The 17,050-nt window shown below is 36.1% G+C and overlaps 1 protein-coding gene across 2 annotated transcripts in view; it reads right to left on the reverse strand.

The window, feature by feature from the left end:
• LOC103707804 (histone-lysine N-methyltransferase, H3 lysine-9 specific SUVH4) overlaps positions 1 to 15,949 on the reverse strand; it is a 41,164-nt gene extending 25,215 nt beyond the window's left edge. The window contains exons 1-11 of one of the 2 annotated variants that reach the window (XM_089926042.1): positions 15,849 to 15,949; positions 15,505 to 15,579; positions 14,986 to 15,420; positions 14,484 to 14,552; positions 14,381 to 14,410; positions 13,475 to 13,543; positions 11,277 to 11,331; positions 10,942 to 11,051; positions 9,784 to 9,963; positions 4,838 to 4,936; positions 3,415 to 3,513 (exon numbers count right to left, since the gene is read on the reverse strand). In XM_089926042.1, coding sequence (XP_089782168.1) covers positions 3,415 to 3,513; positions 4,838 to 4,936; positions 9,784 to 9,963; positions 10,942 to 11,051; positions 11,277 to 11,331; positions 13,475 to 13,543; positions 14,381 to 14,410; positions 14,484 to 14,552; positions 14,986 to 15,420 — 1,146 coding nt within the window. In that variant the 5' untranslated portion in view covers positions 15,505 to 15,579; positions 15,849 to 15,949. Of the gene's footprint in view, positions 1 to 3,414; positions 3,514 to 4,837; positions 4,937 to 9,783; positions 9,964 to 10,941; positions 11,052 to 11,276; positions 11,332 to 13,474; positions 13,544 to 14,350; positions 14,411 to 14,483; positions 14,553 to 14,985; positions 15,421 to 15,504; positions 15,580 to 15,848 lie in introns of both variants that reach the window. The other variant, XM_026804911.4, reaches the window with a different exon arrangement.
• Between the last annotated feature and the right edge of the window lie 1,101 nt (positions 15,950 to 17,050).

Raw genomic sequence — 17,050 nt, forward strand, 5'->3', positions numbered from 1 at the left:
TTTGTACCCGCACTTTGTTTAATAACTGGAAAAACTTTGGACCACTTTTATTATGTACTTTATGAGATAAATTTTTATACAGGTTTTCTATTGGAGGCTTCATGTTATTGTGGGTAATATCCTGCGATAGCACAGCCATATCATATTCCGGATTTGCAGCATAACAATATAGAACTGAGCTTTAGGATAAGGAAGAAAATTTTGCTTCCTCCTTAGCCAATGATATGAAATCTACTCCTAGTGTTGCTAATGATGATGATGACATTGGAAACATTATTGATCATTTTTACCTGTCCATCAATCTTTATCATTGTAACTTATTTTTGTCAAATTAAAATATCAACACAGAATAGGACAAACATGATGGTATAAAGATATATTCAACAAATAGACATAAACATTATTGATCATTTTTACCTGTCTATGGATCTTTATCATTATAACTTATATTTGTCAAATTAAAAATATCGAGACATAATAGGACAAACATGATGGTATAAAAGATATATTCAACAAATAGACATGATTTATTCATTGGCTTGCTACATATGGGAAAACAGTGGAGCAAGCTGCAGTTTTGCAGTTATATGTAATAGTTTTTAATCATTTTAAATCATCTAATTTACAAATATATCTGTTTCAAGTTTTCCATGTTTCAGTTTTTATGTAATCATAAAGAATCTTCAGACTTTATGATTTACTCCAGGATACAATCCACTTGGAACCCCTCTATGTTTTACAACTAGATCCAAGTCTTGAGAATATTGGAAACTTGGTCCCATATTAACGACATGAAGATAAGGAGAAGAAAAACCACCTCCATCAAGATGATAAGTGACAAAATAGAAACTTGTTCAGATATGAGATGAAATCACACTTTAAAATCAATACTAGATGCTAGAATGAGACAACCCCTCCTCTCATCCAATTTAAAATCCATATCTCCATGCATATATTGAGCAACATTTTTAAATCCTGAGATATCAGTTATCCTGGTGAGTGATTGGGACCAACATGGACTGAGATCTCGATTTATCTTGGTATGATAAGTGGGAAAATTTGGAGAGAACCAAGATTTTCCAAGATAATTGCAGATATTTTAGGACTACGATATCAAAATCTCGACCGAGATAATAAGCATTGATTTCAAGACTTATTAGTTAAGAAAACTGTTTAACTAAATCATGATTGAATAATATCAACCAATATAAATATATTGTATTGGCTGATATCTCTTTTTTTTTGGTTTATATCAATCAAGAAAATAGGACAAAGATTTCTACATATATCGCATCAAGGATGATCACAATACAAACCAAGAACCCAGCCAAGATGAAAACCTTGATATTGAGAGTGAAGTCTCCTATTCATTAAATCAAAACCAACTGATACCAACTTTATAATGATTAAAAAATTGTTAATCGTGACTAGGAAGATCAAACATTGTGTGTATTCATATACATTATAACAATTAATTACTCAAAGTAATACATTTAGCGCAAAGGCTTAAAATACCAGTCCAAGGGCCGTACCAGTTGTTCTGGATCAAGATGGTAGTGATGTGCCCTTACTGTCTGTTCAGTTTCTTTTTAGCTTTATTGTCCTAGACAAGTATTTGAGTGAATCTTGATATGTTTCTGAGGAGATATCTGATATCAAGGATGCCAGACAACTATGAGAGCAGCCAGATCTGCCCTCCATCATCTCTCTCACTTCCTCTCATCTCTCTCATTCTTGTTTTCTACTCGCACCCCTCCCCCCCCCCCCACCCCCGACTAAGCCAAAGAGAAAGAGTGTGCTCCCCAACTACTCTCTCTTTATTAGTTCAAAATCAAGTGACCTAGCCAGGCCTAGTACCAACCAAACTGACCTTGGTATTGGCTACTCCAATCGATTTTAGCTAGAATGAGTGCAATGTCCTAGCCATTAATAGACTGTTGTCATGCAAGTGTCCCGGTCCCAGTTTCCTATCGGAATGCTAAGGTACCAAATACCAACAATACTGGTTTGTTTCAATAGGACCTAAATCCTTGTTTAGACGATAGCCTTTATGACATTGAAAATCATAATAATAGAGACATGGACTAAAAGATTCAACATAATGAAGATGGCTGCTTGAAGCAAATACACACAATTTCAAACAAGAGAATCCTTGTATAGTTATTCATACATAAAGAACGCTTCTTGAAGATGGTGCAAAAGAAAAAAAATGCTAACAGCAGCAAATAATTATAGAAGATTAAAGGTATCAGTATAGCACAAGTGGTACATACGAAGACTGATAGCACCAGAAAGAATGAAAATTATCAGTATAGGACTGGTACGCTCAGTATGGTGCAGTCAATATGGACCATTACGGCCAATACATATCGATACGGATGGTTTTGGCATCCTAGCACCCATACTATTGCCGGTATCACTTCAGAACGATACAATACAGAATTACAGATGGTACCATCCTACTCCAACAATCTTTAGATCCATGGGAATTATCAGTAATAATGCCCTTGAATCTAATCCACAAAGTCTTTTATATGCTTCTATATGTGGGCCTTTGTAAAGTGAATTTATACAGATTTTTGAGCAAGGAAAATTTTCATGTTTTGCAACTTCCATGTAACCTATCTTTCTCCATTCCCCCTCCCTCATTTCATTTTATCAGTTGATGGTTATAAAAAGAGTTAATCATGGCTTGCAGATAATACACTCATTACATATTTTCCATGTAAAATAGAAAATAGGGATGCTCTCTCTCCTCCCCACTACTCCACCCTTGAGTGCTTGCAAATCCCATAAATCAAAACTAGCTAGCAATGAACCAACCCTTCAATCTATTGTTTTCTTTTGTGTTTGCTGAAAGGTCACAGCATTTTCTGACAAGCTAATAAATAGGTTTGCTTTACTAAGTGAGAAGTAGAGTGTCATGCCATGGCTTAGCTTCAACTTTTGCTTCCTGAAATGACGTTTTACCAACCTTCAATGACAATTTATCTGCTTTGTATATTATCTACAAACAAATGTTCTATAAGCATTTAAATCATAAAAGCAATCATCACTTAGCACAGCATCAATAACTTGTTAGGATGGTCTCATTACTGCATGCTTCCAATAATATATCAACTTCATGACTTCTTCATTAATTTGCACGGTACTATGAGATTCTCCTTCCTGCTTGGTAAAGATGCGATGAAGACATCAAGTTATATGTACAATATACAATATTTAATTACCATTTAAATTTATTCAATTATTTTATTTTAATATCCTTTCTCTTCCATATAAATAACTTTATAAAAATAGCCAAAAATTAAGATTGATATATACTTATGTACTTACTTTCACAAAGAGCATAATTAATAAATCTAATTAGAGAAAAGACAAATAGGAAGGGGGGGAACAAATTGATTACGAAACCTGGCCAGTCATCAAAATTGGCTGTGCCTCAAGCCGTTTCAGTTGGTATTTAAATACTGTAAATCCACGTATACCTTTCTCAGCCCAATATTTATGAACCTGTGTATAGATGAATAGAGTATTAAAGCAAATAGAAAACAGGAAATAGAAATATGCACATAACAAATGAGATAAGACAAGTCAGTCTAAAACAATATTAATGCAAATTTTCAGTTTTCACTATTCACTAATTCTGGGAGTCTGGCAATACCAGCAGTAGTCAATAATAAAAGAAAACATCAAGCAAAGTTGAAAATTACAAATAGGTTTTAAAAAGTTATAAGATAAAGTATCCAATACCTCAAGGTGTATCATTGTGATCTTTATTGTTAGTATTTTTTTCTAGTCAACTTGCTCCACAAATGTTTTATCATTAATTCAGTAAGTTCTTCAGGTTAAAAACATTCAACAAGTAAAATAAAACCTATCATAAAAGATGTGAAAGGCATTGGTAGCAGATAACTTGCTAGATAGATATGAATCTAAGTTGCCTAATATGAAAACAGAACAAATTAGTCATTAATTTTAAAGCATCACGCAAAAGACAATGACCGTAGAAATGACCGTATTGTGATCAACACTTTTAATTTCACATATCGCAATTATGAGTGACTTAGGAATCGACATGCATAAGCATATTTATTAGCACAAGAATCATCTAATAGATTGACATCATTAATTTCCCACAGAAATATGTTTAACATTCATAATGGCTTGAAGCAAACAATCAATTATCAAGCAAACCCAAAATTGTCAGAAAATGTTGAATATTTTAATGACAGTTAAAATTAATAAAAAGGAATGTTCACCATCTTGGACATGGTATAATCAAAAACTCGGTGGTTGTCACTGTATTGGTTTCACTTAATAATAACATCACACAAAATTGCCCTAGTTTCTCGTCAATGGTGAATTAAAAACTATTTTAGCCAAAACCAAGAGAAAGCCACGTAATTACATCACAAGCAAAACAATAGCTCAAGTGTGCGAACTAAATGCCACCTTCTAAACATATAGATTCACTTACAAGGTGAATGTTGGTACAAGCACACCAAAAATTAAACTACCAACAAAATATGTCCATTCTTATATTGACATGCTTAACTGTAAGATGATGAAATAGGAAGTATCTGTCATAGGAAATGCCATCACATACAAAACAATTCCATTATATTGTACAAAGCAGGTGGTCCAATGCAAGCTTCAGAAGTTCATGATCATCCATGTATTTGCAATCTAATAATAAAACCATTGATAAAGAAACAATTATAATGGTTATGGACCAGGTTTTCCAATGCACAATGAACAAGTAGTTTTTATACCAAATTTCAAAAACATCAGTTCAAATGGAAAACAAAGGCTAAAATATGTGTCCCATATTAACCTCGTATAAGCCATCATATGTATAAACTTTTCCACAATAACTGCTTGCTGACTCATGTCCACGGACAACTCTAACCGGTAGACCAGCTTCCATGCTATTCTGCAAAGTGAGAACAGGAATCAATTTGGAAAATGGAAACAGATGCATCAACAAATTATGCTAATAAAAGGTACGCTGACAATGCATGTAACAGAAACATCCACATATATATAACTATGCAGTCAGACATGCAATCATGGATATATAAATCTTCTTGTCTCCACATTTATTCATGTAAAGGCATAAATATACCAGCTTTATCATGCAAAAGTCAGTTAAAAAGTGAACTTTTACAAGGTTTTCTATATGATGATCTACATCTGCAAACATAAGGCCTCGTATGCATGTCCGCTGCAAGCAGGAAATCTACATGAAGCATTTAATAGTTTGTATTTTATTCTTTAAGGAAGCAAATAATGACTGTCAGTGCACTCCATTTAACAAATTATTACGCTAATCTAAGCAGCAAGATTACGTGACATACGAAATGCTCACAAACAAGTTCAAAAGATCCAAGCCCTTAAAAAAAGAAACTGGAATGAGCAGAAAATCATAATTGGTCAACAACATCCAGTACTTAAGGATCCAATACAACTTAGTTGATGATCATCCATGTCCTTCCTTTACACTTTGTGATAAGTCTGTCACTCCAATGATTCTTGTTCTTCTAATAATTAACCATAGAAGCCAAAACCCAGACAAGAATACATATATTGACTGGAAAGATTAAATGAGGGCATTGGAAGATATTTAAAAAAGAAGAAGAAGAAGAAAAAGAAATGTCTGCCACAGTAATCTGTTACACCAAGAGAACATTTTAAACGATGCAAAGAAGCATGCAGTCACATTACTATGGAACCCTCATGGCAACTATTTAAAAAGATTTTCCCTAGCCTCTCTGGGCAATCAGATGCCTACAGCAAAGTTTTACAGCTTCAGCTGCTAGGCAATTCCTTTTCTTCTATACCAAAAGACTTCATCCATATGTTTTGTTGGATTCACTCTTTCTAGGTTGATAACTCAACAAAGAATGGAGGCTATGAAAGAAGTCCTTCCACATGAAAAGATAAAGACTATAGAATTCCATTATTATCTTGACCAAAGTTACTGGTGAGAAATAACACATTAAACCAGTGATGAGTTCAATCACATATTTGGACAAAAAGGCTAACAAAATACCTATATGCCCCTAAAGTGTGAATGCCTTAAATGCCTAGGCAGCCTCATTAGCCAGGCTGGCACCTATAGTTTCAAATTCTCAAAATTTATTAAAGTTAATACAAGAGCCTCGTGATCAACACATCAGTACCATAATAACCACAATCTACAGATTTCCCCTTTTCTCCTGTTCATGGCCCTAAACTCTCCCCTTGCCACTAATGATGGAGAGGAGAGCTTAGAGTTACAAGAGGGCAGCTTGATGCATAGTACTCCTTGGCAAGATGAGCTTAAGTGTTCAATAAAATTAGAAATAGGTGCCTGCCTGGTGACAAAGTGTCTCATAGGCAGCTAAATGCCAACCTAGCCACCAGACCAGCAGCCTCACCTAACAGCCTGGAAGCATCAGATGCCTGCAATAAGGCTAACTTAGAGCCTAAATGGACTGCCTAGGCGGCCACCCGTGACAACCTTGTTAACTCGAATAAAAGGCCAAGTTACTTACACATCTTGAGATCTGGCTCCTCATTTTACCTCTTCATACAAGTTACATACTCGATATTGCTTTTCCTATCACCGCAGAAGGAGTTTATCGGCTCTTTGGTTAGTCCGATTGCATCTTTTAAATTGAATCGAGATAGATAATTATATCTTGACAACTTGATTCCCAAATGTGAAAGTCCAACTAACAATTGATTAATCTGGTGGCCATAAATGTTGTTTAATAAGGTGTTAAAAAGAAATGTGAAATTAAACAGCCATGTTTCACTTTGGAGATGAAACATGTAATTTTGCAGGGCCAGTAAGGCCTCTTATTTGATTCAAGCACTCTGTCCTTCCACCTCCTGACACAGAGTATTCACCAATATGTAGCTCATTCCACCTTTATTTTAAGCTCCCCCTTATGGTGATGTTCCTTGAGAACGTATTGTTAAGCCCATTTTTGTTGTTCAGATCCGATTGCTAGAGATTTCTCTCATTGAGAAATTATTAACACAAAATGTCCCTCATGCCAGTTTTACCCCTAATCTTTGAAAACACAGTTTCAATATCAATTTTGGTCAGATTTGTGGACTTTGACTTGGCAATTTCAGCCATTTTTTGGCAGCTTTTCACTCTAAGTTTCAGAGTTTTGATCATAAAATTTTGAAAAAGCTGCCAAAAGATGAAAAGGTAGAAGCACAAATACACAAAGTCAACAAAAGTTATTAGACAGCGGGTATGCTTTGTTTGGTTCATAGGAATGAAAAAAGAATCCAACTGGCAATCTGAATGGAATAGGAAAGGAAGATACACAACTGAAATCATCACTTCTCTTCCATTGCTAATCAATAGGAAAGAAATGGCAATTTTACTATAATATTTAATTTAGCTAGTTAATTTTAGAGTGAAATCAATTTTATACTAATATTGTGAATATAACGTTAACTTAAAAATAGAACTAATTTGATAATTCCAATTGTTTTGGAGGCCTCTCATTATATTATGTATAATAGCTTGCATCTTTTAAACTGTCATTTTGTTATAATGGCGTATTATTTTATATTTTCACTGCTCATCCAAATAAATTAGCATTTTTAAATTCAAAAGTTAACCAAATTATACCATAAATTATGTTAATCAATTCATGACAAACATATTATCATTTCCTTTTTGTAGAACAAGGATATAAAACATGAAACAAACTTATATAAAAAAATGACATCATTATTGTGAATGACAATGTCTTCTGTTTAGTTGTTTATGTTAAAGTACTATAATGACGGCTTTTTGAAGGCCTTGGCTTATCAAGGTTATGCTTTATCAACTATCTACTCATGTAACTAAATAAAAAAAGAAAAACAAATTTTGACACTATACAGACTATATACCCAAAGAAGTAAAACAAATTTTGACACTATACAGACTATATACCCGAAGAAGTAATGCACAACCTAGTATGATAGTAAAGGCCGAAATGTAACTTTTAAAAAATGACTAGATGTGGTTAGTTCCAGCAAGAAGACAGGAACTAGCTAAACCCACTAGAGCAGGATGAAAACCCAAGATTGATTTTAATCAAAACTACAAATATAGTTCCCCTTCATCACTCAGTTCACACAACATAGCTTTGTTAAAGTTTTAGTTCTTTTTCAAATTTCCACAACAAAATACGTATAATGTTTAGGTAGGTCTCAGATCCCAAATGATCGATGATTGGCAACAAAGCGATCATCATCAGAAATGGACCACATGCTAATCAGAGGCCCAACTATGGCCAGAAGTTGATGGCGGACTTAGGTTGACAATAATGATGCTTGAAGCTATACTCAATCAGCATTAAGTTGAGACACTGATGCTTGAAGCTATACTCAATCAGCATTAAGTTGAGACACTAAGTTTATAAAGTAAATTTAAAATGAAAACTAAAAAAGAAGTATCCGACATCTAGTATGAATTTGACAGTGTAACAAAGTGCAAGTTACATCCAAGATACCAAAATCAAGAAAATATGGCCCAACTTGAGTGGAAGAATTTGTCAACTCGAGTAAGCCAATCTCAACAACATCAACTCCTTGACATTAACATCTCAAACCATGAATGGCAAAAATTAGCTCAATGAATGATCCAATGAAGATATAGTATTTAGGCTGCATCACATAAATTTAATCAAATCATCAACCAAAAAATGTGGAACCATTCCGAACCGCTCGATTCGAGGCATACCGAGCCATGCCGGCGGCAGATCGGGATGGTCCTAGCATTCAAAACAAAAAACCGGCAGGACGGGGAGAGGGAGAAAGAAAGAGAGGAAACGAGAGAGAGAGAGAGATAGAGAGATAGAGGGAGAGAGGGAGGGAGAGGGCCAGAGAAGGGGCTCCGCCCTCCAGACCCCTGTTTTGAACAAAACAAGGGTTCGGAGGGCTAAGCCCCTCCTTCGGCCCTTTGTGGCGCCCTTCCGGCACCCTCCAGAGCCTGTTCTCTCTTCCTCCCTTCTTCCCTTTCCCTCCCCCCTTCTCTTTTTTCTACTCTTCCGTTCTCTCTCTCCCTCACCCTTTCTGCTGTACCGGTACGGCCCGGCATGGAACGGCATGGGGGGTACTGAACCGTGCCGTCGGCCGACCGATACGGGCTCTGATACCAGCACGGCGAACTTTGTCATCAACCAAAAGTAGAGTATATTGAAATGGGCTGTCATGTTACTCATAAAAAGGTATAACCAGCTAACCACTATATGTAAATAGGTTAGATACAAACTTGGAATATCACAACAATCAAAATCATGTTTTAACATTCAATCTTGGTTGCATTGATATCCATCCATTAAATAGTTGGGCAACATCGAAACCTATATGTTTAACTTCCTTCTCCATTGATTTACATGTCAATAAAATCCATCTGTTTTTGGCAGTTTGGTCATGTGAAAAACTAATCTGATCACCAATACAATAGATAGAATTGTGCAAACACCTTCAAGATTATATCTTGTGCCACTTCCACCATCCTCATTTTCACTTCTTTCTTCTTTTCACTCTTCATTTCACAATATCTTCAAAATGCTATCTAAATTTAAAAGAAATGCCATTTCTACTACTACTATTAAATGGCCAGGTTGTAATTAAATCCTTTGAAAACAACCACCAAAACCTCACAAAACATGTATGAGACCTTTGAATTTTGTAGAAGTAATACAATGCTTATCTTGAAATTAAAAACATGAGAAAATAATGGGAAATCTATTTATAAGAAAAACAACAATGAACACAAACCTTTAACGCCAAATTACCACGTTCCATCTTTTGATCCCGGATCTGATGCTTATTACCAAGTAAATCATGTCCACCTTGACCAGTATAAACAACATTTTCAGAGTTGTCTAAGTCATCTTCATACATGCCAGATAACACTATGCATACGGCAAGTGGAAATTTGTAGCCCTTGTATTGCTCCTACCAAAATCAAAAGTTTCAAAAAATTGATGAGTATATGCATTCTTTTTTGAGATTTTGGGAGAAAAATACATAGATAAGCATGAATATCATGGCACTAAAGAACCAAAAAAGAGGGAAAAAGGTAACACTTGCAAATCATGCCTTGAAGCAAATAGAAAATGAAAGAAGCATACTGGCTTTTTTTGGCTGAAAAGCCTTTCAAGTACACAATACATTCAGTATAAACAAAAGCATAACACATTCAGAGAAAGAAATTATAAAGTGAATGACAAAGGTAAATTCTTATAAACATACCCAGCATGCATGCAATAAACATTTACTCAGCAGACTGTTTAGAAGAAAAATAACTCAAATGCACCACCATTGAAATTCTATAAATGACCAATATGGCGTAAGCAAGACAGGATTGGCAAAAAAAAAATAACCATTGAGAATCTTATAGAGGATATCAAGGACAATTATACGTGACAATCAAAGAATATAAGAAAATAAAAAATAAAGGAAAATACCTAGTGGAACAAAATTACTTAAAAAAACTAAGGAAAATACCTAACTGCATGATGAAGTACTACAGAAAAACTGCATGGTTAAACCAATAAAATATTTTACTCAGAAATCTAATAATTGGCCTTAAATACCCTGACCAAAAAGTCTACCAACATAATTGTCCTAATCTCTGGTAGAGGCAGCTTTAGGCAAGAGTGAGATCCACCATAAAAGCTACATGGCTAGTTGATGAGTAGGGAGACCTACCATAGTACCATAACTATGCATTCAAGCTCACAAAACATTTCCTTGGGCTTGGAAAGGCACTAAATTGAGAGGAGAGGTGGCTAATTTGAGATAGGTGACTATCATTTTCTCAGGTACAATTTATAAACCAAAGATCATGTGAAGACACAATACCCCAATTAATGATTAACAAACAAACAATTAGCTCTTACTAATTTCATGAGGGTATACTCTATATATTACCAATTTTGCGTAGAAATTTCCCATGTAATCAATTCCATTCAACCAGTGACTATGAAGACCTAGAACCACCATTTCAGCTCGTGAATAGAATTGGTGCCCAACATCAATTCCTGCCAAAAATATGTGTCAACTGCTTAGTCTACACATTTTAACAAATGTTATTGGATCTATTATATTACACAACAGCACTATGGGACTTCTTCAAAATAAGTGAAAATACACATAAAACTTGGCATTGATATTGATGATGATGATCATCATCATCATAATAATCATAATCAGATGAATAAGACTAGAATTGCAGATCACAATTTCCAATAGAAGCAATAACAAACCAGGAAGATGGCCTATCCTCTTCTCAGGGTACAGAACAGCTCCAGTTTCAATCATCTGGAAAACAAAGTGGAAGAAGAAATCACATAGTAATGTTAAAAGATTATAGCCAGAATTCTGACGCTTGAAAAGCATCACAGTGCCAAGTATTTTACAACATCCCCAAAATGAATCAACTGAAAATATTAATTATTAGGCAAGTGAAACCACAATTCTAAAGGAAAATCTGCATCCATGTAATGAAATTTGGATGCAAATTAAATATTAGATATCGATCATGAAAATCAACAGCCTAAATAATTGTCATTTACTATGTTAGAAAACCTAATATTTTAAAAATCCACATAATACAATGGTTGCAAGCTTTTGATGATTTCCATGCCACTGTTTCATGCAAAGCTAGTACTTATCCTTTAATAAAATCAGTAGAAAATTATACCCAATTAGATGAGATGATGAAAAAATATGCCATGTCAAAGCAGCATATGAGTAGCTATTAAACTGCACAATCACAACCAATTGGATAGATATCTTTACCGTCCAGGAATGTCAATAGCTCACCATAGAGAACTAATAAATAAATGTGACAGAAAAAAACATGGTTTCATATATCTTGTATTATTTTTTTCAACCTAATAGGAGAAAATATTTCTTGAACACTGAAAAACACTTTTGCAATTTTGACAAATAACATAAAGAATTTATCATTTTATTTTTTTTACTTTTCAGTTACTTTATGCATGTTTAACATACTATTTTGGTGAGGTTTATCTTATCCAGATCTAGTCTGAGTAGCAATTGTGCATACCTAACATGCTCAAGATTAGTAAATATCTCGATAAAAAAGTCAACTCATTTATTTCATGTTTCTTTTTTTTCCTGAGAACTAGGATAGGAGGAAATTGGATGAAATCATGTGAGGGCAGGACTCCAACCCAGGTCATCGATTCCTCAATGAACTTACCAACTGCACTAGTTAGCAGCCTCCAGTCAAAAACATCTCGTAATATCATGCCCACATGACTTATTAATGCCTACATGACTTATTAAAAATAATAATAGTAATTAGAAAAGCCTAGAAACAATGACTAAATCTGATGTATAGGAACAACTTTAGGAGTCAAAAACACTATAAGATTCATCCATTCATAAAAATATATAACCACAAAAAGTTCTATGATCAAGCAAAGACTATCTTCAATGAACCTCCTTTGTCCAATAAACAGCCCAAAAGTTCAAGTTAGAAGTTTTAGACATTTTGATAATTACAAACCCAAATAGCTATTCACATATGCGATATGTGTATTTATATCATAGAGACTAGAATAAGAAACAATTATGTTAATTTAAACAAAAACAAGAAATAAAATAAAGATTTAGGAGATAGCAGATGGTAAAGATGTAAGAAACATTAAGAAATACATTTGTGTGGGTGAACTTGGATTTTTCTTCATACCCTAAGTGGCATGTCAACGTTGTCATAACATAAAAGAGAAATATATGCTCGTATTGAAACATAAGCCAACAGTTTTTATAATATTACAATGGTATATGAATAGTGATTAGTTAGCAGTGTGAATGTGTTGTTGAAATTTAGACAAAAAGTAACATTTTACCATAATCAACATGACATATAACTAGGAATTTGTTTTTGTGGGTTTTGAAAATATCTGACTAGTTCTAAACTGCATGTTCAGTTCATCTGTTTCTTCCCATACATGCTGGGAGAAACAAAGTGTTTGTTGTTAAGCAGCATATTGATTGCTGCACCCTAATTTTAGTTTGGTAAGCAAAATATTTGAAAATGATAAGCTGTTGTTGTTGCAACAACTTTCAGAACAGCAGAACAAAAGTACCATATAAACCAACATACAGTTAGAAGTATAAGCAAGTCATATCAAACCAAAAGCTGAATAAAATGATGAAGGCAAGAGCAAACTTAGTTGTGCATTTATGTTGAAACTTGGACAAGAAATGCAAGTTAGTAGCCCAAAAAGTGTAGCTAACCAATCTTCTTTACTGCATCAACAACCAAAAAAGCTAATCCAAATTGCATCTTAACAATCCAGAACTGATAAGATCAAGGAAAAACAAAGTGATAATACAAATGAATCCAACTATTTGTACTTAATTGGTGAGTATCATAGTGAATGCAACATATTGTGAAGAAATAGATGCAATACGAAGGAGTAAAACATGCCTTACTAATTGCCTTAAGATCCGGTCGTTTTGATGCTCTTTTTACATCCTCTTCACAACCACTTCCTCTCTGCACAAGATATAAATCAAGAGTGTTTTTTATAAAAAAGAAACACAAACTGCAAGGTTTATGTAGAAACGAATGACTTTAGACTTCATCCTCAACATAATAGTTTGAGCATATGTGCAAATATAAAATGCATATCATTTTAGAAAAGCCATGCTTTGTATTATCAAAATGACAATATATTGTCAATATTGGCTTAACCATGTTAAAGCATCAATTATTGAAATTACTGTACAAATGCAATTTTGATGACCTTCTAAAGATAATGAGGAAAATTACAAGTTTGCTATCTTGGAACTGAGTAGGCTAGCAGGTAAAATATAAAATTGCTGTATAACAGCACTTCAACTCTTACATGAAAATAGTCATTTAATAAGCAAAACAACAACAAATGCATATTCATTCATTTTAATGAAACAGGATGTTACAAATGCCCATCAAAAAAATTATCATCCCTAATTACAGTTTTAATTGTAAAACTCTAGGTACCATTAGTGTTAATATTCCTTTTAAATATATGACACTCTAATTAGTGTCTCTTGGTATTATCCCCCTCACTATGTCATTGATATTTATACAATTTTTATAAAGAGCATGCTGGAGAAAAATAGAACATCTCTTTGCAATACAAAAAAATGAATCAAAGCAATGAAATGACAATGAAAGCAGCAAGAATGAGTCAATGGATTTATTTCCTAGCTAAAATTGTGTGTTCCTACTTTAAACCTTGTCAAAATATCCTTGATGTATCAAATAAAACCAATAAAAGAGATAACCAATAGATAAAATATAAATAAAGGATATGTTTACCTTAGGTTCCTTTAATTCCGATACACTAACCTCTACTTTCCTGCCGTTCCTCTTTTTCAGCTGTAAAAATTGAAATAATGAGGATAAACATGACTTGGAAGAAAGAATATATGGCAGACTAGCGGAAACTCACCTTAGGATTTGAAGATTTAGGAACTTTTGAAAGTTTAGCCTCCAGTTGCTTAACTCTTTGCTCTTCCTCCTGTCCAGCAATTTTAAGAGTATGTTATGCAATAAAAATGGAAATGAAGCAGCCTGCTACACAAATATTTTTTAAATACATTGGATGCCTAATTTTAGGTCATTTTTTTTCAAATGCATGACAATATAATTCACTGATATGTTCCACTTCCTTAAGCATTCATGATATATTTAAAATCTATTTAGTTTTCAAATATGTTTTCTCAGTTTGACATCATGGACTATGAGCCTTCATAGTTCAATTCCCAATTGGTATATGTGGATCATTCCAAAACAATATATGAAACTTTTCTATTTTTCCTTTGCAAATGCATGAAACATGAATCTCATACATGTAGTCTAGCAGGTCAGCACAGGGAACTCTCGAGAGAAAGTAGTCTCTCCACAACAATGAGGAAATAAGAATGGGCCTTTTATTACGTTACTCCACTAACCTGAACAAAGTGAAGGTAGTGGCCATTGAAAGCCCTTAGTGTTTCCCTCACTCTGGCATGTGCACTCTTACCAGAACCTGCCTGCAGGTCCCCATCAACACCTTCTCCATTCACCACACCACCATGTTCTCCTCTCCGCACGGCCTCTCCTTCTACACCATCACCAGTATTCAAACCTATCATCTCATTAGACTGTAAAGGGGCCGAAGGAGCTTCAGACACTTGCTTTCCGAAATCAAGCCTAGCTTTCTTTTTTGCTGCAGTTTCCTCCTTCCTCCCTCCATAGTTAGGCCTCTCCTTCCCCACATATCTCAGGCTACACCTCCTCACCCCAGAAGCCGTGGCCTCCACCGATGAAACTTCGCCTCTACCAGAAGAAACCGCCGCTACCATAGGCGAAGTGACTGGAATCCTCTCCTCCGCATCTCCCACCATCTAATCAACAAACTACTAACCATAAAAAAAAAACAAGAAAAGAAGAATCCACGTTCCTAGAACAACCGCAGCACAATCTCTTACCTTAGAACCCTGAAACGATCTCAGAGAACAAGCACGCGAACTAGGATTCCAAGATCTATGATTTCTCCAAGCTTCCTGGATAAAAATGGGGCACAGTAAATCCCAAAAACTCCAAAACTCGAATCAATCAAATGAATGGAGAAGATGACAAAAATCTAGGGTTTCCAGGTTAGAAAAGAAATACACCAAGAAAAGGGGATTCCAAGTTCTCGAAAAAAACTATATCGTCAAATTTGTAGCTGGGAAAGTGAGAGGGCGAGATCTCGGGATTTTCCCGGCGAGAGAGAGAGAGAAGGGAGCGACCGACATTAATGGAGCTCGGAAAGCTTCGCGAGCGCGCTTACCTCACTTCATCCCGCGCTCCTTTTGGGGTTCGGACAACCGAGGTGAGGAAGCGGGAATTGCAAATGAAAGAGGGAGGGGGAGCGATAGAAAGGGTGGGGGCGTCGTTTGAGGGTGGTTCTATATACACCCCCCCTATTGCTCAGGACACCCCCCCAAAAATTAAAAAAAAATTAAATACTCTCTACACCCCCCCATTTGCTAAGGACACCCCTAAAAAATTAAAAATTCCTAAATTACCCCCCACCCTCCCCACCCCCTCACCTAAATTGCTCTCTACACCCCCCAAACCCCCCCCACCCCGCTCTTCCCCTCCAAAACACCCGCCGGCTTCTCCCTTCCGCCCAAAAAACCTCGCCTCAAGCACCTCGCCGGCGGCCAAACCCCCTCCGTCTCCCTTTGAACTGTTCCGCCCAAAGCACCTCGGCAACGCCCAAAACCCCCATGTTCCCCCTTCTCCCTCTCGTCGCCGGCATTCTCCCGATCTCCGACCACCTCGCCGGCTTCTCCCGGAACCACCTCCCCGGCCATCTCCCGAGCAACGAGCACCTCGCCGGCGCCTCCACGACCACCTCGAGGTAGCTCCCCCCCCCCCCCCCCCCCGCCGGCATTTTTTTTTTTCACGGTTCGTGCTCCGTTCAGCACTGGATCGCCGAACAAAAGGCTTCTGTTCGGCTGAACAGTGCCGAACAGAAGCCTTCTGTTCGGCAACCCTCAACCGAACAGAAGCCTTCTGTTCGGCTGCACAGTGCCGAACAGAAGGCTTCTGTCCGGCACTGTGCAGCCGAACAGAAGGGTTCTGTCCGGCTCTGTGCAGCCGAACAGAAGGCTTCTGGTGCCAAATCGCATGCCGTGCTGAATTTTGTGCCGAACAGATCCTCTCATTTATGTATGCAATTGAATTATTTTCTTTGATATAGCCTAACATTGAATTTCTATATTTTCAGACATGGATCCCGATCCCTTCAGAGTTAGACCTACGGCGTCAGCTAGGAGACGTCGTGCTAGGATTGCTTCTTCCGAGCCTGCTCATATGCCATCGCCCTCTCCTGAGTCAGAGCATGATGATATGCCCGCTAGGGGCGAAGACGATGAGTCCGTTGGACCATGTCCAGGAGGTCCAGAGGATGAGTCCGTCCTGATCAGTTTCAGGACGCATATAGCAGCTTCCATCTGGAGGCAACAGGTATTGTTTATTTGTTAT

Source organism: Phoenix dactylifera, chromosome 11 (genome assembly GCF_051530095.1).
Source record: "Phoenix dactylifera cultivar Ajwa chromosome 11, Ajwa_hap1_PhDact_Kaust_v1.1, whole genome shotgun sequence".
In the NCBI taxonomy this organism is placed as follows: domain Eukaryota; kingdom Viridiplantae; phylum Streptophyta; class Magnoliopsida; order Arecales; family Arecaceae; genus Phoenix; species Phoenix dactylifera.